Source organism: Falco peregrinus, chromosome 3, assembly GCF_023634155.1.
Source record: "Falco peregrinus isolate bFalPer1 chromosome 3, bFalPer1.pri, whole genome shotgun sequence".
Classification (NCBI taxonomy): Eukaryota; Metazoa; Chordata; class Aves; order Falconiformes; family Falconidae; genus Falco; species Falco peregrinus.
The window spans coordinates 65,209,380-65,234,817 of record NC_073723.1 but is presented as its reverse complement, the minus strand read 5'-3'; the positions used below and the strand labels follow the sequence as shown (position 1 = coordinate 65,234,817).

The window sequence follows — 25,438 nt, the reverse complement described above, 5'->3', positions numbered from 1 at the left end:
AAACCTACAGCTTTCAAGATGCATTTGCCCTTTGCCTGTTTAATTGAAGACAAGAATGTCAGACTTGGTAAAATCAGTTAAGAGGATTTCTTTTGACCAGGAAGGAGAAAGTTGTACATTTTTGCTGTTTCTTCATAGTACCCTACCACCTTTGCATTTTTACAGGCATTTTGCTGAGTCGGGAAAGAGGGAAAGAAGAGGTTAAAAAAAATATCTACACCACTCTATTTCAACTGTCACTCATCGGGGCCACTAAGGCTTGATGTGCACCCTTCAGGCAGTTCTGTGGCTGCTGCTAAAATGAGCCCTGTCTAAGCAGAAAGCAGAAACATACAATTATTCCAATCAAATTATTCTGAGGCTACACAATGCAATTACCCAGCTTAATTTGGAAGATGAATTAATTGAAGGATGATTTTCCTTTTTTTCATAGAAAGTCCCTATGTAGGATATTCATAAAGGAAAGTTGAATACTTGACTTTCATGCCAGAGTGTCTGAGACAATCTCTGGTTTAATCAGAAACAGACTTTTGTTTCAGCTCTTTCGTTTTAGGGAGAGGAGGAAGTTTCAAGACTGCAGATGAGCTTTTACATTTGCACAGAATCAATATGTAAAAGCAGAAAACCAAAAGTGATGCTTTGTCATTTTTTTTTTATTATTTTTTTCTCCTCTTCCACAGATGAAAATTGATTGAAAGACTGGTTCAGCATGAATTGCTCTGCACTGCTATCTCTCATGCTAATGCTGGTTCAGCTCTGGCCTGGCTCTCCAAGCACAGAGAACCGCAGTGCTCAAAGCACAGATCAGCCTTTCACAGCAGTTCGAAGAGTGAAACGTAGCTGGGTGAAAAGTGAGCCACTTCTTGTGACTGAGGAGCAGACTTCAACGGTGCCTGTGTATGTTGGACAGGTATGATAAGTAATCATTCAAGGATGGTACGAGGTTAGATTTATTGTGCTGATTAGCAGTTTAGTACCTTCACCTGGAAGACCAAACATCTCCAGTGACCTGAAAGTATCAAGAAAGATAGAAAGAGGAGCTCAGGAAGTTTTAATCAGGGCACAACATCTCTCCTTTCCTGTGACCTTACTTAGGGTCAGAGTACGGATCCAAGAGCTGGAGGTTGTGACAGTACCACGGACCTTCCTTCACCTAGGTCTGCTGTCAAGGAAACCCCACATTCACTGTGTTACTAAAACTAGTTCCATACGCAACAGATAGAGATATCAAGCTGAAAGTTCCTTTCTGTCTTCTGAATGAAAGTTAAGGACTCATTTATCAACATCTGGCAATTTGCTTGTGCTATTTTTGGCACAGCATTAAAGCAGCCAAACTGAGTGCAGTGTAGTTTACAAACAGTATTTAGTCTGATTTTCTATTACACTAAGTAGCAGCTGATTTACCCCTCATTAATTTTTAATGAAACAGATTAATACTAAATCCTTTTACTACTGAGAAACTACAGGAATCTGCATGGTTCATTAGATTAATGTTGGGTTAGCAAAGTGAGCAATTATTTTTCACCCTCCTTTAAAAATGTGCTAGAAGATAATTGCCTTAATGAGGTTTTATCTGTGCCTTTCTTCCCTCTGCTTATTATTATTATTGTTATTATTATTAATCATTATTGAATGTTATTCGTATTTGTATGCTAGAAGTAATTCTTATCTTGAGATCTACTTTTCTTTTCTTTAAGGCACTTTCTAGGTGAATGAACCAAAATAAGTTTAACTGCTAATTAACTAGCACTAAAATTTAATTTGGCCCAAAGGGTAAAGTGCTTAAAATTCATTAATTACTTTTTCACAGCCCCTTCAAACTAACTACTATGGAAGTGTGATGTCTCTCTTCTGAAATAACAAGTGTAGACACACTTATTTTTTAATTATTATTACTTTTCCCATAGCTGGAAAACAGCTTCCTGTAAAAAGACTTCATAAATGTCACGTATTTTCATACAGCTTTAGAAAAAATTCATAATAGTTCCTTTCTATTTCTCACAGGTAAAACATGGAGAATTTTTATTGAAGATTATGGTTAATTTATTACAGTCTAACCATTATCTAATCAGACATATTTACTTGTGTCTTTTTATTGAGTAGAATATACTTTGCTTTCAGGAAACTAAGTTATAGACTATGACCAAACCACGAATTTTTAGTAAATAAGGCCCTGAAGGAAACTGTATCAACAAAAATAAAAAGGTAGACAGTCTCTGTTTTTAAGGCACCATTCCACATCAACTTCTTTTCACAGTCAGATTCAGAGCTCAATCTTCAAATTTCATTTAAAATAGATGCATAAATCCTTTCCCACTATCATGTTTAAGAAAAAAAAAACCATCCATCAGCACTGCAGTGGCAGATATATGAGGACAAGTACATACATTCTTGTTTCCAGTTCTTATTTACAATGGGAAGAACATTTTTTTTTTTTTCCGTGTCTAGCTTACTAAAACAGGTAAACTGAGAACCTTCAGCATGCTTTGTCATGGTCAAAGTCAATCTTTTGGGGAGAAATGATTCTGAGTGAAGTGGTTCAACATAAGTTATGTCTAAAAAGCCAGTCTGAGGCATGCTTCCAGTCTCTAAGAGTTTGATACACTCTATGATCCCATCTGAACCCCATCTTAGGTTAAAGGTGTAGATACTCAACACCTTTTCCATGCCCTGGGGTTCATGAGAAGGAAACCAAGATTTATCGTTCAAAAAGAAACTGTGGTGCCCCTTATCCAGATGCCAATTTTGGATGGTGTTAAAATTAAGTTCTACCAGATCACTCATAAAGTGGTGAACCTGCTTCATGTTTTGCACACAACGACTTGTGTTGAAAATATTTGGCTTTAAGTTGCTCATGTTTGAAATGGTTCTAAACTCCCTAGCCTTGAAAATTCTGTCTTGTACTGGCAAGAGGAATTAACTCTGTATAATCTAGGGTTTAAATACTGTGACAGAACTCAGAGCAGGAACTCAAAACTATTCCTCATACCTCAGAGCAGTGTCCTCATCGCCTTTGGAATAAACTATCCATTTAATGCATGCAGAAAATTATGCATTATGAAAATCTTCAAAAGGTATGGGCATTGTTCCAAAGAAAAGTTAAAATTATTTTTGCAGCTTTAAAAGCTATTACAAAATATGTTGAGTAGATTCAATAGGGAAATGTGCCCTTTTTACACCTCATAGTCACTTCTTCCCCATCCTGTGGCCTTATATCCTACACTGAGCTGTGGGGTCAATAAGCATAAAGAAGAACAGTGAGATTATCAAAGTCAAAAGCTAGACATATTATTTAAATTTTAAACTTGCTGCTTTGTAGGAGAAGCAGGTTTAATAAAACTTGGGGTTTTTTTCTTTTTGTTACATTGGATTTTTCAATTATTATCCAGGCTCTTAGACATTTTGATATCTTTTGTTCTAAACCCAAAATAAATAAATAAATAAAAATATGATAGAAATTGTTGTTCCTATAAAATTCAACCTTGGATGCTTGACATTTTAAGAAATTAAGTTATTGCTATTAAAAAGGTGTTGGTGTGTACTGTTAGCATTAACAGAACTATTTTGTTGGCATAAACAAATGCAGCTGGACCGCAATGGTGTCCAGGGCTCAGCTTCATCAGAGGGTGTTCATCCTAGTAAAAAACAGAGGATGCAGATCATCCTGGAAAGAAATGGAAAATGTCTATCAATTTGTTTTAGAATAAATAATACAGGCTTATACCATAGAACGGCTTTTCATCTCTTCAATACAATATTTCAACAAAAATAGAACACCAGTGTCTTTCATTTACACTTAGTATTGCTGAGTACAAAAAATATATAAAACTTATAAAGTACACTTGGCATTCATAATAATAAAAATGTAGATAATGTTTAATGACCTTTGTATCATTTTCAGCAGAATTTTATGGAAGATGATAAAGCAACGATTTAAAGTAGGTACTTACAGTCATTCCCTTCACTTCAAAGTGGCTGAAGCATCATTTTTAAGGTTTACCATGCATTTATATTTCTGTTATATCAATACTTTAAAACTGAGACATGACTGACTGAAAATGTGACAGTATGCTTTTCTAAATATTAGTATCCAAGAAAGCTTACTAATCACAGGGTTCACTGTAGAATAAAAACAATGAAAACCTAAAATGAATATCCCAAAACTTTATTCCTCTTATAATGCAGCTTATTTTTCTGTTTTTTACTTGCAGCTGAAATCAGATTTAGACAAGCAGGATGGCAAGCTAAAATACATTTTGACTGGGGAGGGAGCTGGAAGCATTTTTATTATTGATGAAAATAATGGCAAAATTTATGTGATACAAAAGCTTGATCGAGAAGAGAAATCCTTCTACACTCTAAGAGCACAAGCAATTAGCAAGAGCACTCAGCTTCCTGTTGAACCTGAATCAGAATTTATTATCAAGGTTCAAGATGTCAATGATCATGAACCACAGTTCTTGGATGGACCTTATGTTGCCACTGTTCCAGAGATGTCACCTGAAGGTATGACATGCCCTGAACTAAACTCTTTTATTTCCTGACCTTTTTCTAGATAGCTATGTTGATATAAAATGTTAATAGCATATTTTATGGACTGCTTTTCAGTGAGAAGAAAGCAAAGTATTTTACAAGCTTGAAAATTTGGAAAGGTATATGCTTACACTGAAGGTTGTGCATACCTCTAGTTAACATCCTTGACTTTAAATATTTAGGTACTTACATGTATCTAAGTCTTTTTACAGAATCTGAATACATGCTTGGATTGACTATCGAGAGTTGTCTTTCCCATCAGTGATTCAGCCTTGAAATTTGTACTTGTTTAAAAATATAACATTACCATTCAAAATACGTGGAGTACTATAGCCAGTTGATACTGCAAAGATTTGGGACTGACAGATTTCACTACTTTTTCAATCAGTATATGTCCCAGTTTCAGCTGCGATGGAGTTGATTTTCTTCTTAGCGGTGCTGTGTTTTGGATTTGGTGTGAGAACAATGCTGATAGCACACTGATGGTTTTAGTTGTTGCTGGGGAATGTTTATACTAAGTCAGGGACTTTTGGTTCCTTGGACCCTTTCAGTGAGAGGGCTGGGGGGGGTGGGGGGGGGGGGGGTGGGGGCGTGGCACGGGAAACTGGGAGGGGACACAGCCAGGACAGCTGACCTGAACTAGCCAAAGGGATATTCCGTACCATATGATATCATGCTGACTATATAAGCTGGGGAAAGAAGAATGAAGGGGGGAATGACTTTCAGCATTATGGGGTTTGTCTTCCCAAGTAACCGTTACTTGTGATGGAGCCCGGCTTTCCTGGGGATGGCTGAACCCTGCCTGCCGTTGGGAAGTAGTGAATGAATTCCTTGTTTTGCTGTGCTTGTGCATGTGGGTTTTGCTTTACTTATTAAATTGTTTTTATCTCAACCCTGGAGTTTTACGTTACTTTCTGATTCTTCTCTGCATCTCTCTGAGTGAGGGGGGAGTGAGAAAGTGGCTGAGTGGTATTTTGTTGCCAGCTGGAGTTGAACCATAACAGTATAGCATCCTAGTCTCTAGAAAATTTGTCAGTCTATGATTATTGTTACAACCTGTCTGTCAGCTTTTCAAACCTCTATCAATCTGAAAGAGGAGTAGGATGCACATAAACTTTAAAGTCCTCTGACCTCAGCTGGCTCTTTTAAGGACATAAATATAAGCTTGGTTGAACTGAAAAGTACTGAACAGTATCCTTCAGTATACTGTGATTCTACTTAGCGATTAAACAATATGTCTTTATTATACCCTGTGTAATATAAAACATTTTGTACTGCAACCGGTAAAGAATCACATCCACAAGACAGGCACTCAAAATTACCACCCCCACCCTACCCCCTGAGATAGGGTTAATTTCCTTCCTATAAGTAATGGATTCAGAGCAGGAGTGGTATGGAGCTGATGTGGGGCTGATGTGATGACCGCAGTAACACCATGTATGATGCCTGCCTATCTACGTTGCCAACCCTCTTCCCAATTATCAGGTTCTCTTTGTTTAGATTAGATTGTGTGAAAGGGACTTCCAATTTCCTAAGCACATAAATGGCAATTTTCTGTCAAGAGGAACACCTTAATTCCTGCACCTCTTCTTTTCCACCTCCACACTTTCAAACAGACCTGTACTAGGATCTGTCATGTATCTGGAAACTTAATACAATAAAAATGAAGCAAAGTCAACACCTGGCAAATATAGGTATACATATATATATCTATGTACATGCACATATGTATACCTAACATGTATACACATACATTTAAATCCTTAAAAAACCCCGAAGTGTGAATGCAGCTCACATAAACAAGCATGTTATAGAAAGTGCTATCTCCAAATAACTATTTTCAAATTCAGAGGAAAACCAAATTCTTACAGAAAGAATCCCAGTAATCTTTTAAATTCAAACCTCTATCTCTTTTGGTTGTCTCTATACCAAATAATATTGAAAAGAAATCCAAATATTGTACTACTTAAAACTGTATGAATTAATGAGGTCATTAATGTAACAGCATCAGTGATCATAAAAAGTAATAAAAACTATGTTTCATTGAGCATTAGCCATTCAACTTTTAGGATAGATTCAGCGAATCTTTCACAGGAAGCTGTAAACTTAATCTTTTTCTGACAGCCTAGATAGCACTTGCAAGAAAAGGATATTCATGCCTGGGGTTTAATCAAAAGTGGGGTGAATATTCTAATTTCTGTCAGGAGGCAGTAGGTCAGCATCAGTACCAGCAAGAGCTACAAAAGGCATCCGTTTAATCAATTTGCTTCCTAGTCGCCCTGCTTATACCACCTTCTACCAGGGAAATCACTTTTGGGTGTATGGTTGTTTCTTCATTGTTACTTTCTTCCATGCAGACAGACATATTTGTCTCAAGACTTCTGCATCTTATCCCTTGGTCTTTCTAACATTATCAGTCACTTATTCAGAGGTTACTTCTAGCCTTTGCATCTTGCTCATTCACTGAAGTTTGGAGAACAGAAGACAGGTGCCTTGTCAAGGACATTTGCATATTTTTTTTTTTAATGTTCTCACAGTAATAATGGACATAGTTTATTGTCTAGAATTATCTGGATATTTTTATCTGGGTTTATGCAGATTTACAAATTTACAATTTCTTTCTTTCTTTCTTTCTTTCTTTCTTTCTTTCTTTCTTCCTTCCTTCCTTTCTTTCTTTCTTCCTTTCTTTCTTTCTTTCTTTCTTTCTTCCTTTCTTTCTTTCCTTCTTTCTTTCTTTCTTTCTTTCTTTCTTTCTTTCTTTCTTTTTTCTTTCTTTCTTTCTTTCTTTCTTTCTTTCTTTCTTTCTTTCTTTCTTTCTTTCTTCCTTTCTTTTCCCCCCCCTTTCTTTTTTCCCCTGTGATAAAGCATTGCTTACAAGAGACTTGGTCCTTATAAAAATGGTTTTAAAATAGCAGATTATTTAGTATGCGTTGATTTATACTCACGCCAACCTGTAACTACTCACAGAAGTATATCAAGAATTGAGTTACGTTTTCCTTCTATTTTATCTTCCTGTCTTAATGATGAGATTCTGTCTTAATGATGGTTATATGGAAAAAAAAAGGAAAAAGTTAAGTAGGGCAGTACTTATGGCCAAAACCAACAGCAGCAATCTTTTCCCATGTACTTGTTTCTCACCTGAAACCATCAACAAGCAGTTGACAGATGAGAAGTTTCAACCTTTATTGACTTGTCTGCTATAAATTGATACCCTAAAACTGAAAGGTTCACCTGCCTTCATCCAGTCTCCTCTGTCATCTATTATATATTTAAATTCCTAAAATACAGTATCACACCAGCATAAGATTAATTAAACTGGAAAAAAAATATTTTGTGATATTCTGGTAAGATTATTAAAAAAAACATTCCAATAAAATATAGAAATATATGACATGAAAAAAAACCAGAAGTAACATCACCTCTCATTTTTTCCGAATGGGTGAAAACCAAAATAAGATCCTTGTGTACTTCCTCTGTCAGACGCAAACTACCTGAAATTGTAAACACAGATCTGCAATCATCCAGTGTATGATATGTGAATCTAAGTCAGTCCTATGGATCTTAAAATGTTTTCTACACTGCTGCTATTTTTGACCTTGCCAGCCCTAATACCATAGCTATTTCAGAGATCATTCTTTCACCTACTTCTTCCACGTAGACACTACAACACTACTGGCACACTGATGTGTATGTCTTTCATATAGCATGTAAGTGGAGTGGTGTATGGTAGTATATACCTTAACAGTGATCAACTCCAACTCATGAAACAGCTGAGCCACACACAATGACACTTCTCTGGGCTTACTTGCTCTGCTTCTCAAAGGGTAAGGACTGCAATTCTGAGGTGAAACCTGTTTCAGTATGCACAGTAAAGCATTCATCCTTGCAAGGAGATTTCTACCTTCCCAGTAGATAGAAACAGTAACCAACTAAAATTTGTATCATTGATACCATAATGTTTCATTATATCAGGGCTTTTCTCTCAGTAAAACAAAACATCCTCTTGCATAATAAGGGATGCAGACCAGAATTATGTGAGTGATGCAGTGCAATAGAGAGGCTTGCCCTTTGATCTGTTTCAGATTTCTCTAGCATCAGTTCAGCTCACTGATGCTAGACCTGGGATCTCCTAGTAATTTCATCACAGAAAACACACTTAGGAAGCACGTTCGATACTTGGGAAAACAGCTCACTGTTAGTGAACATTTTGTCTGGACATAAGAAAGCAATAAAAAATAATTTATAGCCAGCCACTTGCCTCAGAGAATTGCAGAAAAACAGAAATTAAGCACAGATAATTTTGTCTAAAGTTAGGTACAAATATCAATATATATATATATCCTAATGAGTCAACAAATTAGAACACATTTTACTTCTTTCTTAGCTCTCTACTTATCCTCACTACTAAATTTTATTAGGATTTTATATGCAGGTGTCACAGTAAATGAAAAGCCTGTCAGCAAATGGACTCTTCTGAGAACACAGGACTGGTTTTCCCTCAGGCATTTGGTACGATTTTATGTTAAGTGTTTTCCATATAGCTGTTAAACTTGTACAAATACAGTATATCTGATGGAATGGTTAAGACTTAGATGCAATAATATATCATACTTAATGTTTTTATAGAATTGAAGCTCTAGTTAGAAAAATTAATAACTATTTGCCATACGAAGGCCCTACAGTTTACCTAGTAGCCTGCAGTGTATAAACGGCACCACTATGTTTTGCCCAGGAAGGGTAAAACCAGGGCTGCAGAAATGCAAAGAAAAATCTTATACAGCAATCAGCAAAATGTAGTTTGCCTTAAATAAAGATAATAAAAAGCAAGAAATGTGTAAGCATGTTTACTATCCAGCGTAAGACTTTGCTGTGTACATAAAAAATATGTTTAAGGCTAAACTTTATGTCAACATCACACAGACTCTCATATTCAAAATGATTGTTTGAAAGCTCACAGGCATATTTAGTTAATTTGCCTCTGCTATGATATCCATTTTCACATAAATATTGTGAAACTATATCATAGTATCATAGTTTGACTGTCAATTACATCATGTCATGGCTGCAATGTCAAGAGTTAAGGGTTTGGTGGTTTGTTGTTTTTTGTTTTGGGTTTTTTTGTGTGTTGTTGTTGTTTGTTTGTGGATGGTGGGTCTGTGTTAATGGATTGTTCTACAATATATTATTTGTATCTGATCAACTATACTTCTCCCAAACATGGCGTTACCAAAAATGACTTTTTGGAGTTTCTGAGTACCTAATATTAACATTGTAATTTCTATCACTCAAATACAAATGTCTAGGTAAACAAGATTCCATTCAGTAAACGTCTTGCTATTTTTTGTGATTGGGTTAAATGTATAAAGAAATGCAGGCTTCATAGCAGTGAAAAGTTAAAAATGGAAAAAGTATTCTAAACCTAGGATAATATTTTTCTTCTGTTTATTACATAGTCCATATTTAATGTGGAGGTTCATACAACAATCATGAAATCTTTGGGCTGAAAAAATGTTAAAACCATAGCCCTCTCTTTACATGGTCTCATGCCATCCCATTTTAGAAATAGTCTTCCTTCTGAGAGTGCAGGAGATCTGTTACTGCTTTCCTCCAGGTCAGCTCCCTCTTTACCAGATGCCTCTTACCTTTCTATTGTAGCCAGCAGCTGCATCACACTGAGTACTAGACATATTCCGTGCTTCTGTCCTGCCTTCTGCTAGACTCTGGAAGAGTCAACAGGCAAGCAGAAAAGTAGGCTGGGGCTTAGAGAAGCAGCAAATACTGGCTTGGATTCAACATTTCCTTCTAATGGTTAGAAACTGTGCAGAAAATAAATCTACCTTTAAATGAGTGAGATGCACAAAAGCATTGCAGTCCCATATATGTTGGATCTTATTCCTGATTTATTAAATATGGTGCTGTAAATGAGTCAATTTCGAAATGTAGTCATGGGTACCTCGGTTTAGTAGAAAATGACATTTATAACAGACTACACCTATTGGATTATTCAAAGTTCTTGATCCCTTTCTAACTAGCACTCTTCCCCCCCCCCCCCCTTTTTTTTTTTTCTTTCCCAAGGCAACTACATTCTAGTCATGCTAAATTGTCTTAAAGGATTAATTTCCTGTATTAGTTAGAACAGTTTTCATAGATTGCAGCTGATGAGAAGTTAACAGTTGTGTAGCTGAAGATTTCCTTCACTTTTCAGTCATATTAAAAAAGACTGTTACTTCTGAAGCACATAAGTGCCCTGATTAAATATTAATTTGTCATTTCATCTTTAACGTTTCTCCAGAGGAATAGGGAACAGCATATATGTGTATACTTCTATGCACACATCTAATACACACCTAAAGGTCAGAAGTTTGGTATTGTGGGTATGTTTTGAAGGACATATAACTCTAAAATTGGTGGCAATTAATAACATTTTAGTGTACCTCCACTCTGAGAGAAGACAACATGCATTATGGAATCACTTGAACTGTTGCTGAATAAAATGAGAGAAAATGCAAAAAAATATTTTTTTTTAATAATCAAAATATTTCATTCAGCATATCCTTCTATGAGAAAGCCATCTTCATTTCCATTTAAAAATAAAATTATTGACCTGCTAGAAAATTCAGAAATTAATTTATGTGTTTTAATGGGGATAATTATCAACTTTGAATTTGTCATAAAAAAGGTGTTTCTGTTCTAACTCCTTGCACTCCATCATTTCTTCTTCTTTTCTCCTCCAGCATAACTATACAGCTATATTGGTAAGCAGGTGCAACCATGTGATTGTATGTCAGAAACTTTTAGAAAGTAGTTTGATTTTCTGCTGTTAGTCACAAGTGATATTTGTATTCTTATGCAGAACCTAGATGAGGAAAAAAGACAAAAATAATGATTACGTTACAAAGTGATGCTACTGTGAATATTTTCTTTCAAAGGACAATCATCACTGATGGAGCTTGTGAGATTGCTGTCAATCTTGTATCTAGGATATAACCGCCTTCCAGCCAGAAATGAAATCAAGCTCTGCAGACTGATTCTGCTGTGTCTTTGCACTGGGGATTTTGCCGTCACTCTTGCACTAGGACAGTCTCATTAAAGACTCAAAGAGAAAAAAAAATTATCAGAGCCTTGTTATACTTTGTGGCTGCTTTGTTTGCTAACACTTAATTTCTTTATCACCAGCGGGCCTACTGCTGATAAAGTGGCTGTGTTTTATTATTCCCATGGGAAACTTCCATAAAATACTTTGAAGAACATACAAGAGAAGGAGAAAAAAAGTTTGTTATACTCCATGTGTCAGAAATTAGGGGAAAAGGCATCAGACATGTAGAATTTTAAACAGTATAAATATAGTTCTGAAAAGTCTTACACTATTTATTTTTATTTTAATTGAAAGTCTGAATGCAGCAAGAATAGTTTCTGAGGAAATATTTTCCCTTTTTAATGACAAATTTTAGAAGTGCTGTCTGCTCCTGTAAATTTTCAGGACTGCTTGCTAATATAACTGGTATGTTAAAAGGTTTTTAAAGAGTTTATGCTTTTATGTGGTAATTTATATAAGAAGAAAATAAACATAGTCTATTTCATTTTTTCCTTGAGGTACGTCAGTTACACAGGTAACAGCTACAGATGGTGATGACCCTTCTTATGGGAATAGTGCCCGTCTGCTTTACAGTCTCATTCAGGGACAGCCTTATTTCTCTGTGGAGCCAAAGACAGGTACTACAAATGATCTTGTAAATTGAAAACATTCATAAACTAACATAAAATGGATGCAAGCAAAAATGTCTGCATTCATTTCAACACAAAGATCAACTGATATCACCCTACACTTGTATAACTTTGCATAGTTCTTAGAGTGAAAAAAAAAACCCCAAAACTTTCTTTCCCATAGGAAGCTGAAATTCTTTATCTCTAGAGAATCAACAATGTATTTAACAAATTATCTTGCTAAAGAGAAGAGCTGGATTCTGACTACCCTATACAACAAATGGATGTGGGACCACTTCTGGGTTAACATCTCTGACTCATTGTGTGACATTACTATCTCTATGTTGGAAAAAACACAGATATGTGACATCTGTTCAAAGTCCCGATTTCTGGGGAAGAAAGCTGGTTATAATGGGAGAGGAGATATATGGTGTGTTCTGTTCGCCAGAAGTTTAGGTATGCATATGGATCTGTCATACAGCATAGATGTTACCACTAGTACTAATTCCCAGTATTAGGACAGTTATGCTGTGCATGGTCTCAAATGTAAGTTCATAACTGTGTCCAATGATGCATTTTATACCCATATTATATGGTCACATGTTGGAAAAAATGAGACTATTATATGTTATTACATGATACTTTTCTTTTTTAGGGGTCATCAGAATGGCTTCCCAAATGGATAGAGAAACAAAAGATCAGTATTTGGTCATCATTCAAGCCAAAGATATGGTTGGGCAAGCAGGGGCATTTTCAGCAACAGCCACTGTTACCATCAACCTCTCTGACATCAATGACAATCCACCTAAATTTCAACAGCGTGAGTATAGGCTACTTATACTAGTTGAAGCTTTGAGGAAATTTAGATATACTGGAACTCCATTAAGTTCACTGTTCAAGACAGGTCTGTGCTTTGACGTCATCATACAGTTTTAAATAAAAATTAAATTTAAAAAATCCCACACAAAATCTCAAAAGTAAAGAGGAAAAGAAAACCTATCATTACAGAAGACCTCAAGCCTGGTGTGTTTATAACTAGGCTTTGGAAGCAAATGACTTACCAAATTATTTTCCATATAGTTTGCTGTACCTAAGCGTAAAATCTGGACAACGGGATATTTAGTACCATTTTCACTCAGCTTCTTTCTTTTTATCCTCTCTTCATTCTTTGCTTACAGATACTGTAAACCTTTTGGCAAATGATGTGACCTTCTCTGTCCAGGGAGTTTCTAGCAGACATGGGAGCTGCTAGCTGGTCTGTCAGGAAGAACTAATGAAATGCAGTTGGAAAGTGTTGCCCTCCACTGCTTTTTCACCCTGTTGGTTCATAGAATCATAGAAGAGAATCAAAGAATAGTTTGGGTTGGAAGGGACCTTTAAAGGTCATCTAGTCCAATGCCCCTGCAGTGAGAAGAGGCATCTTCAACTAGATCAGGTTGCTTAGAGCCCCATCCAGCTTGACCTTGAATGTTTCCAGGGACAGGGCAACCTGTTCCAGTGATTCACCACCATAACGGTAAAAAATGTCTTCCTTGTATCTAGTCTAAATCTACCCTCTTTTAGTTTAAAACCATTACCCCTTGTCCCTAGCTCTTTACTTACTGCTAAAGTGGGTTGAGAGAGGAGGACTCATGAGTGGAAAGGTTGTTGTCCTCTGCCTCCAAGATCTATCCATTGATGGATTAGATCCGTTGCTCTAATAAAAGCAGGGAGCTTTTCCCAACTTTCTGAGAGCCTCAGGCCATCATAGCTACAGCAGCTGTTAACCATGACAGATCACTAACCTGTGCCAGTATTTGTTTCTTTAGGAATCTACTATATGAGTGTCTCTGAAGAGGCTCCTGTGGGCACTACTGTAGGCAAGGTCTTTGCAGAAGACAGCGACATAGGGGAGAATGCAGCCATGAACTATTTCATTGAAGGAGATACTTCGGATGTTTTTGACATGATTACTAACAATGAGACTCAAGAAGGAATTATCTTACTAAAAAAGGTGAGATCTCAGAAACCTTCTAAAAAATCTCTAAATACTGTAAAGAACCCCCTCAAGCAACCTGGATGTTTTAAAAAGGCCTATTGCTTTGTATTCTACTATGTTTTCTTTCTTCAGTCTTCATGATTCGATTGGGATATTATGGGGATAAAATGAAACATGCTTTTCTTTCTGAATTACTGAATTCAAATTACTGCTGAATACAATAGTGGCAGTCAAAATATTTTTATGTTATTCCTAGCTGTGCAACACAGTGTATCCCATTGTGAAAGAATGGTCTATCTCTTCTGTGCATCTTTTGTAAATTCTTTATTGATAAATTGTACACAATATTTCTTTACTTCCAACACCTCCTTTTAAACTTAACTGAAGCTAGAATATATTAAAGTACTAGATAGACAGTGGAGTTTTTGTCATGATATAGCTTTGAAAAGACACTAAATACACTCAAAAAGATACCAGTTTATGAATTAAGATATTTAAGAGGCTTTGATACTGTGTGATTTATTTTGGAATTTCCAGGTCATCATATGAACTGATAATAGGTTTTGATATTTTAGTGAAACCCAGGACCCTGAAGAACTGAACACTATAAATTTGGTGGATTTGGTTTTGTGGTTTTGGTTTGTTTGGTTGTTGGTTTTTTGGGGTTTTTTTCCCCTTTTTGGATTTATTACAATTCAGGAAAGTATTTATTTAGGTTTTGTTTGCTTGGGTTTGTTTTTTTTTTTTTTTCATTACAGAAGAAAATTACTATCAAAAATAGTAATGTAAATATGTGTTTATCAAACACTCATTGTTGCCTTCTGGAATATATTTCCTTTAGATAATACATTTTAAGATACTCAGTTTAACCCCTACAAATTAACTGATTCACATTGTTTATGTAAGAGTAAAGAATAGTGTTCACTAGGTTACACCTATGCTGGAAATAAAAGTATTAAGAGAAGAAATTGGTTTTTTAGGGGTGACATTCTACAGGAAGATTTCTTTTGCGGTGTTATTTAACTGTAACATTAAACCCAGTCTACATATGAAAGCAAACAGTGGCTTAGCATAGCTTCATTTTAAAGTGTTTTTAACATAAAAAAGAAATTTTAGAAGTAACTATTTCTGAAACATTCCTAAAAGAAGGGTAGCACTGTTTTATCTTTAATCTCACACCACCTATTCAATTATATTTAGTTCAAATATGAAACAAGAAATATTCCACATGTCTCTTTCTTAACAGAGAGTGGATTATGAGAGCAAGAGGAGATACAGTATTCAAGCAAAAGTTGTAAACAGGTACATTGATGAGCGCTTTTTGAAAGAAGGACCATTTGAAGACAAAACCATTGTCAAAATCATTGTGGAAGATGCTGATGAACCTCCGGTTTTCACCTTGGAGAACTATGTGATGGAGATCATTGAAGGGGCCGTGAGTGGTTCAGTGGTGGGCGTCGTAACTGCTAGAGATCCAGATGATGATAACTGCCCAGTCAGGTACTTAACTTAAAATGTGGACAGGCCTCAAATATAGATGTAGCTGGCATTTCCAAAGGCTATTTCTGTTCCTTTCCTTGGCTCATGATTACAGTTAACCATGCTTTCATTGTCATAGCCTAAGTTATTCTGCGTCTAGTGGCTTAATACCAGTAGGCAGCTATGAACCACACAGCCCCTCACTCATTCCCTCACCCATTGGGATGCAGGAGAGAATCACAGATAAAAGTGTGAAAACTCATGTGCTGAGATGAATACAGTTTAATAATTAAAAAAAGAACAAAGAAAACAACAAAGACAAAAAAAAACAAAACCCCAACACCCAAAACAAACAGAAACCACAACAAAAGCCCAAGAAAAACAAATTATGTAACCCCCCCAGAACGATTGCTCACTGTCAGCCAGCAGATACCCAGTCTGTCCCCAGTGAACAGCACCCTCTCCCAGCTTTACTGCTGAGCATGATGTCATACAATATGGAATGTCCCTTTGGTCAGTTAGTGTCACCTGTCCCGGCTGTGTCCCCTCCCAATGTCTTGTGCCCCGCCACCTGCTCGCTGGTGGGGTGAGAAGCAGAAAAGCCCTTGGCTCTGTGTAAGCACTGTTCAGCAATAAGTAAAACATCCTTGTGTTATCAACATTGTTTTCATCACAAATCCAAAACATACCCTCATCCAACCTACTATGCAGAAAATTAACTCTATCCCAGCCAAAACCAATAAGTAGAGTAAATCCTGACCCCTATCCCAAAGTCTCAATAAATGAGCGTTTTTGTGCACCTTTGCAATAATTCTGATATGGGGTAATGTTTTAATCGGTGGCTTGGAAGAGGCTGTGCATAGCAGCAGAGGTAGGGTACCACAGCCAAAGCTGTAAGTGTCTGGAGGTGTTCCAGTCTGTTCCAAATAACTTCTGGAGATATGGAGAGATGGATTCATTGCTAGGAGGGAGACACAGAACAACTCCACTGGCATTTGCTCATTTCAGCATGACCAAAACCTACATCCACCACAACTGCCTCACGGAGATACTATATAAAAAGAGTCTCTCAGTCTTTCAATTTTGCAGAATAATTTTTCTGTCTCTTAAGGGAAAAAACAGGTAATTAATCTTTAACATAGGGTTTATAATTAAAATGGCTTCTCAAGTTACTTGACGTCACTGTGCACTGTACGATTTAGACAGGCTAGGATACATGGAAAAATGGATGATTCACAAAATACTTTATGGTGTGTATATTCCTAATAGCAGAAATATATGTGTGTGTCTATCTATCTACCTACCTACCTATAGTTCGGTCTTCAGAAGTTTGGTCAATGCAAATCATTTGTTATGATTTTACATTAATTTTCTTTTATTTACTAAGCTATTTAAAGGTTAAATTAAACAAAAATAAAACCAAAATATATATGTACACACACACACACACACACACACACACACACACACAAAAAGGAGGGGTGGGGGTAGTCTTGTTTATTTAGAGGACTGCAATTTCTCCTGCAAAACATTTAAACATAGTGCATATATATCTGACTTCTTAGTTTGAAATAGTTTGATGGAACTTGCTGAATGTCTGTGTAGTCCCAAAACAGTGGTGCATATATTGCATCACTGAGTTTTTTAAAAATAGACTATGTCACTTCTAATGTAAAGATAAATTTGTTGGGTAAGTACCATGAATATGAATCTCATTTTGAGACCATTGCTACCGTAAATGACAGCAGTTGCTTATAATACAGAAAACCAGCTGTGCTGCCTTGTGGATGCCAATCATCAAACAAACAAAGTAAAAAAGACATGAACAAATTTTCACTACATCAATAATAACAAACAACTAAAAATATCCAACATGTTTTTTTTGAAAATTATCTATAAAAAATCAGAATAACAAATACACCCCAAACAAAAAATATCAATGTCAGAAAACCCTAAACAAGCATTGGATACAGATGATGAGGAATACTCACATTAAAAAAATAAAATAAAATAATTGAATTGTAAATCCCTAAAATAGAAGTTTATAAACGTCAGATCTTTGGCTCATGAGAAGAACTTTCACGGACTGTTTTGCTGGCTTCCTGATTTATCCTCTTGCTGATCTTCAAAACAGACAAAAGGTAACTATAAATAACAAGTTAGAGAGTCATCCAACCTTTGGCATATATTCTGATCAGGAGTCCTAAGTGTCAACAGGAGATAGAAAGACTTTGTCAAGCACAATTAAAGGTACAATAAAAGAGGGAATAGTTGCATGTGGGAATTCCAAATGGGAGTGGTAAGAACTTTCAACTTTTCAAACAGGTTTTACTTCCATGAAACAGACACTGCTAGGAACTGTGACATGCAGTCTTTTTTTGTATGTCATGAAAAACATTAGTAAATACCCTTTCCTTCTGAACCAGTATCTTTGGTGTCTTATTCAGTCTCTCTCTGGCCTGTGACCATTGGTTAGATTTAACTATTTAAATGGTATGTATGTATGTATGGACATAGCATCCGGAGCCTTTTCAGTGAAGAGTTAGGAACACTGGACTCGTTTGCAATCATGTCCTGCATTAGGATTTTGTACCCTGCCTAGGTGTCACCTCATTACAGATAGTTGTCTGCCTTTCTTTATAATGTCTGCTCCTTTGGCATCAAAGCATGTCAGCAATGATAAAATAGATTTGCCATTATACCTCCACTTAGCTGTTACTATTATTCATCTCACAAGTGGCACTTATGCTTTTTCTTTTCAACGAAGTCATTCACCTGCTGTGAGCCTGACTTAAAAGTAAGAATGAATAATGCATTTCAGATTCAGTTCGCATTAATATAGATCTGAGATATATTTAGTTTTATAAAAAGAAGAACTTTGATCTTGGCAGCAGTGAATTTTAAATGTTTATAAGCGTACATTTTTCATGATTTCTGAGTTTTCTGAGCACACATTTGTATGTATATATGCACAGCTCTGTTTTCTCAACTGACAATAGCTTTCTATGTCCTTGCTTTGATGGAACATTTCAGTATTAGGGAACCTCTTTACTTTTTTTTTTTTTTTTTGGTTCAGGTACTCTATTGTCCACATCAAGCATTTAAAGAGATTGTTCAGCATCAATGAGCAGAATGGAACAATCATTACAACTAAACCTCTGGACCGAGAGAGAGCTTCTTGGCACAACATAACTGTTACAGCCACAGAAACAAGTGAGTAAGAAATTTAAGGAATGCTGTGTTTTATATACTGTGAACTGTAATTATCCTCTGAATACACCTTCTTTTAAGTGGAGAATACATGCTTCTTTTTCATTATATTACAGTTGCTTGCTATGTTAAGGAACATTATTAAAATGATTACTTAAACAGAAGTGGAATGTATTTGAACTCCAAGGTCCTGTGCTTTTTCATAAAAGATGACCTTATAAAAAAGAAAGGGAACTGTAATAAGATCGAGACTGTAATGCTTTCAAGTTACACTGAAGCATATGAATTTCTCCTGCAGTGCAAGATCTTATGTTAAATTAGACCCTGGTTAATTTCACACCAGATTTTTGACTAGTGTGAAATTAGCCAGTGTTTAATTTAACACCAGTCAGAAACTTTGGCTCTAATTGTGAATTTAGACCTAAATCAGCTAGACTTCTTTTCAGTGACAATTAAATCTGTGAAGCATCCTTTGTATAGATTTCACCTGTCAGTTTTGTTTGAAAGTCAAATGCAAATTGCCTCTGTTTGTGCTTTTGGTGATCTGGTTACCCTAAGTCTGGGACAACACTTTAGAAAAATAACAGCTACAGATTTATAACGTAGTTTAACAAGATTATTGGGATACTGTTTAAAAACTAATTACATCCATCCTCAGGAAGGAGGAAAAACATATGGAACTAGAGTCCAAACAATAAATCAGACAGGTTTTGCCAAATATTTTCAGCATGTTTTTGGATCCTGAATCTCAGTTACATGTTATTTATTGCTAAGACTACTTTAAACACATATTCATAAATTTCACTGTTCCCAAAAGGGAGCGAGGGAGCATTCCCTGTATATATGTAGAATATTACTGCTAGAAGTGTAATGCAGGATAGTCAGTAGCCATTTTCGTTGAAGTCTTTAATTTGTCTTTGGGAATTCATAGCATTATCTTCCTTTTCAGCTTCTCTGTGCCTTTTAAAACATGAATGTATTTTACTTTTCATGTTGTTGGGCAGCTGGCAGGTGTTGATCTCTGGCATACTTTTGTCATGTCATGTCATGTCATGAATGGCACTATAGAAACACAGCAGGATGACTTTGGTCTGGACTTTTCTGTTTAGTTAAACAATAAAATAGGAAAGAACCAAATGGTATAAGTGAATAAGTGTCTCCTGCAGCAAAAGAAAGTGAGCCTTTCACAGTAATGAAAGTTATTGTAGGGAAACCGAGCCCTTATGATCTTCATAGGCTTATTCTTTATTTCTTTAATGATGATAAGGTCACTGTCTATAACACTGTATTCAAAAGCATTGAAGTTAGGTCACTTTATCTGAGCATACCTGAAATGATTTATATCATGGACTAGTAGCATTTTATTCCTTCAAATATAATCATAACATACACTGTGTGAATGAGACATTTGGTGGATGACATTGTGGCTCCACTGAAGCCAAATCAAAATGCCATTACAGTTCATCCACACAAGATATTTGTTGCAGCTGAGACAGATACTGAAACTGCATTAAAACAGCAACCTCCCCTGGGGCCTATTGATGTCCTGGCATTTGTACAGGACACAAGACTTTTGCCTCCATTGCAATGACAGGGATCAGGAATTAGTTAGAGGAGATTGCCTCTGTTATTGCAGACTTGTGGTGTGGATCATCCTATCCTCACAACTTTGAGATAGCATATTTTAAAGGTATGCAGAATTAGATCTAATTCATTGGAACTTCAACGTAAGCAGTCAGAACCTGCAATCTGTTGAGTCTTATTCCACTTAATGCCTAAGATGTTTCTAGCTCAAGAGAAATCAAAGGTCCTTTAATCAGTTTTTACTAGGTTATAGTTAGCTTCTGCTTTGTACAAGGCTGAAGCGTAAACATCATTCTAACCGTACATGAGAGCAAGAAATCCTTAAGTCATCAGTTTTACTTAACACTGATTTACTGAGTCGGATGATAATTGACTGACAATTAATTAATTTAGAAGAAGAGTATCTGTTTCAGCTTTCTCTCTACTGAACTATAGATGATTAACAAAAATTCCCCGTGACAGCAACTAACTTGAGCTTACTTTGATCCTCATTTCTCTGTACACTCATTGGAAAAGTGCACTATCAGTCATAAGCAAACTTACTTACCCTCAAGAGACAACAGTAGTTTTCCCACTGGGTCTTGCAGATGTCCTTTCATAGTGGATTCCAGACCTACTACAGGACTTACAGCTCTTTGAAGGTTTCAGTTATCGATCATATAATTAATTCAATGCCTAATTGTCACCCTACTTTGGTCATACATACTTTTGTTGACAGACTTATTTTTAGATTAGTCCTTTTAAAAAAAGAAAAAAAAATCGTCAATTTCCTTTAGCAAGTAAATAAATTTGCTTTAGCCTAATTTATAATTAATAATTACTAGTGTTAGTATTGTTATTACTGTTGTTATTATTATTATTAAACATTTCCTTTTACTGGCTGATGACAATGCTAAGCTTTCTTTAATCCCATGCAAGTACTGAGTTCTAATTTGTCTCTAGAGATGGTCACTTTTTTTCTTTTCACCCAGCTCCATAATGAGCAAGTTACTAATTTTCTCCATAGTAATTAAAGCATCAACTTCATTTTCACACTGATCCAACCTATTGCACTTGATATTCTGTTCTCTCAGACCTTGTTTTTCAAGTTCTGATCTCTCTCATGGAGATTATAACAAAGAAATTTTCTGCTCATTGAAAGATATTTAGCTTAGTGTAGGATATGAATACAATAGCTGTATTAAAATTCTGACAACTCTTTTCCCGCGTAAGGGATAAAAGACTAAGTAAGTGTTACCTACCATCTTCCCCAATTGCAACCGAAGGAGTCACTCTGCTTCACCCAAAATCTTCATTAGATATTTACCACACACTGATTCCAGGATTGGTTTTGTATGTGTTTCTCCTTCCCTAAAAACCCTACCTGTAATATCACAAAATTTAGAAACTTCCCAGTAACAAAGAAGGAGGGGTATTTAGTGAAAGAAAATAGATGTGAATGACAGCTCTAGGCTGAAAGGTACTATCTAAAAGTTTGTGCAAGCAAAAAGGTAGGCTTTAAAGAAAATATAGTATCCATGACTCTTATGAACAAGCAAGTCAGGAGTAAGCCAAGGTATCTGGGTCCTTCCTTTGTATGCCACTTTGTACGTGACTGAAGCCACCAAGGGTACTTCCAGCCTCCTAATAAATGTGATAGTTTTCCTTTCAATACCAAGCCAGCCAGATATCTGCCCTATACATCCAGTTCTGTCTTAAGTAAAAGAGGTTAAGTCTGTCCTACAATCTTGGTACTATTTCTAAAAGGGATGTGTGCTACATTTTATGTGTATTTAAAAAATAAGCAAGCACTATTTCATTGCCTATTGTATTATTATGGATGTTGGGATTCAATAAGAGCAATGTTGTCTCACAAAAGAGTATTTTTGAGATGACTCTGAAAGATCATAAGCTTTGGTAAATTAGCACATCTCTAATGATTTCACAGAAGGAACAGCAACGTGAAACTGCTGAGTATCTAGCCCTTTATCTCTGTAGCAGTTGCTTTTTGCTGCCATTTCCTTTGGCAAAAGACTCAAAGCCATCAGCACAGATTTCATAAGATCCAAGAAAAAAAATGTTTGCTCCAAGCATCTAGTGAATTATACATTAGAAAAGCAATGCAATAACCAACCAAACCCATATAGTTTGAAGCGAGGCAGAAAGGAGTTCATTTTATTTTCTTCTTAAAGGTCCATTTGACTAATTTAAGAAAATGCCTTAAAAACTTCTGAACAGGTCAGAAGCAGTGACACTAGCATTCATCATGAGGCATATTTTAAATATAATAAATATTCTTGTGATTGACAAACTGGTTTTGACAGAGCAGATTGAGATACTGATAGATAGTTAAGTTGATAGATATTTAGTTTTCCTGGAATGTCTTAAGATTATTTTATTAACTGGAAAAATGTCTTCCTTATGGTCCTTAGCCAACAACATGTCCAAGCTAATATGAGTGCTACTATTGCAGTGAAACATCTTGCCTACTAAACTAACAAATTAGATTGTGGGGAAGGCAGACATTTCTCAGAGCTGTGCTCTGTAAATGTGAATTCAATGCACTGACAGGCAAAGGACTTCCAAGAGGTATTCTGTATACAATGATAGAATCATCTACAATGGAAAAGACCTTTAAGATCATCAAGTCCAACCATAAAACTAGCATTGCCAAATACACCACTAAACCATGTCCTTAAGTGCCACATCAACATATTTTTTAAATACCTTCAGGGATGGTGACTCAAGCAGCTCCCTGGGCAGCCTGTTCCAATGCTTCACCACTCTTTCAGTGAAGAAATTTTTCCTAATATCTAATCTAAATGTCCCCTGGTGCAACTTGAGGCTGTTTTCTCTTTTCCTATTACTTGTTATTTGGGAAAACAGACCTACCCCCACCTGCCTACAACAGGTAGTTGCAGAGAGCAATAAGGTCTCCCCATGAGCCTTCTTTTTCTCCAAGCTAAACAACCCCAGTTCCCTCAGCCACTCCTCACAAGACCTGCACTCCAGACCCTTCACCAGCTTCATTGCCCTTCTCTGGACACGCTCCAGCACCTCAGAGTCCCTCTTGCAGTGAGGGACCCTAACTGAACACAGTATTCAAGGTGCGGCCTCACCAGTGCCGAGTACAGGGGGACAATCACTTCCCTAGTCCTGCTGGCCACACTGTTTGGGATACAAGCCAGGATGCTGTTGGTCTTCTTGGCCACCTGGGCACACTGCTGGCTCATGTTCAGCTGGATGTCAACCAGCGCTCCCAGGTCCTTTTCTACCAGGCAGCTTTCCAGCCACTCTTCCCCAAGCTTTTAGCTTTGCATGGGGTTGTTGTGACCCAAGTGTAGGACTGGCACAGGCACACACACCACTCTCCAGGTTCACAAGGACACACACCCCCTTCAGTACCTGTGTGGACCCTCTATCTGTCCAGCACCCCTACCCAGACCCCAGGCCCTCTTATCAACTTTGTGGGTCCCCAGCTCACCAACTAGTGCATGCTTGATGCTTGCTTGCAAACCCACAGCACTCACGCACTTGTCTCTTGTGCACCCTACATTCACAAATCCCCCCTGAGCATACCAGCATGGACCCCTCTGAGCACCTGGCCTGGACCAAAGGACCCCCTACTAAATGTTGAGTCCAGCTTAAAGTTTGCTAGCAAAAACACACACACACTCCATGCACACTGTTTGGGGAAGATACAGATATTCTTTCCTTGCACCTCCCTGTCACTCCAGTAGCTGGCACCACGGGCCAGGGGCATCCATACCCCCATCTGACTCCAAATGCTGGCACCAATTTTCACTCACACTTATGCAGGTGTCGGCAGTATCTGGCACTTAGTCCCTGCGGCACACATACACAGTGGCAGAGTGAGATTATGCAGAGAGATAGTTAAGAAAAGATTTAATAGGAAGAAATAAGACATTAGGACTGACTGGTAATCAGGTGCAGGCCTTAGCCAGACAAGTATACTGGCTGGTTCCATTTTCCATGTAACCAGCCCCTTTTACATCCCTTTCTGTATGTCCCTCTCTGTTTCTCCCTGCATGTTCTCCATGGGTCTGTACAGCTCCGTTGATTCCTGTGCCTTTCCGGGTCTGAGGTCCCTCTGGTTTACAGTCTTATCAGTTGCAAAGTCCAGGCTGACCTACCTGGAACTGTTGCCCTGTGGTTTCTGAATAGCCCATCAATTATCGTGAGGTTTGTTTATTGCCATAGTCTCTGTTTGCTTTTTTAGAGTCTGTGTCTTGGTATATTTTGTGACTGTTTTCCCCTTTTTCTCCCTTGGTTTCCCAGCTGACAAGGTCCCTGGTCTGATAACCTCGCAGGGATAAGCATTCTTACACTTTCACTTGCCCCCATCAATTAGTGTGTTTTACCAGGTTTGGCTCTCATTACCCCCTCCCTTATTTTTCCCCAAAGTTTGTGTCCTTTATGTTCTTGTTTATGGCTTCCTGCTTTTCTTATTAACTCTTGTTGCAATTGAGTAAGGTCCTTGACCAGATACTGTTAGAGGTGCAGACACTCTCCCTCCATATAACCTTCCACATGTCTAGTGTTGTTCTGCAATATAGTAAATCAGTCTGCATGAACAAAACCTCATTTAATTTCTCCAGATCAGATTTTATTTTTTACATTTAGATCAGTTTCTGACTTGGTAAGTGAAAGACTGAACAAATCCAAAATTTTACATGAAATAACCTTACATATTGCAAGATATATTATTATAATGTAACATGATGGATTGGTGAAGAAAAAAAAACCAAAACCCCACCACCTTTTGTAAACAGAACCCCAGAAAAGAAAGAGAATGCCATTTTTTTTTATGTATTGGATGTATTTGAACTCATTAAAAAGAATTAGTATAAAATGTGCCTGTAGGTCTCAGTGACTATGTTCTTCTCTGTAGAATATACTTACATTTTTCTAATGTCTACAGTACTTTAAAATATGTAGTAGATTATTTAT

At 36.8% G+C, this 25,438-nt stretch overlaps 1 protein-coding gene across 6 annotated transcripts in view; it reads left to right on the top strand.

The window, feature by feature from the left end:
• LOC101910539 (cadherin-19) overlaps window positions 1–25,438 on the top strand; it is a 68,882-nt gene that overhangs the window by 27,491 nt on the left and 15,953 nt on the right. For all 6 annotated transcript variants that reach the window (XM_027789346.2, XM_027789345.2, XM_055800625.1 and 3 more), the window contains 7 exons: window positions 681–910; window positions 4,212–4,506; window positions 12,127–12,246; window positions 12,893–13,057; window positions 14,046–14,230; window positions 15,462–15,715; window positions 18,771–18,907. In XM_027789346.2, coding sequence (XP_027645147.1) covers window positions 710–910; window positions 4,212–4,506; window positions 12,127–12,246; window positions 12,893–13,057; window positions 14,046–14,230; window positions 15,462–15,715; window positions 18,771–18,907 — 1,357 coding nt within the window. In that variant the 5' untranslated portion in view covers window positions 681–709. The remainder of the gene's footprint in view (window positions 1–680; window positions 911–4,211; window positions 4,507–12,126; window positions 12,247–12,892; window positions 13,058–14,045; window positions 14,231–15,461; window positions 15,716–18,770; window positions 18,908–25,438) is intronic.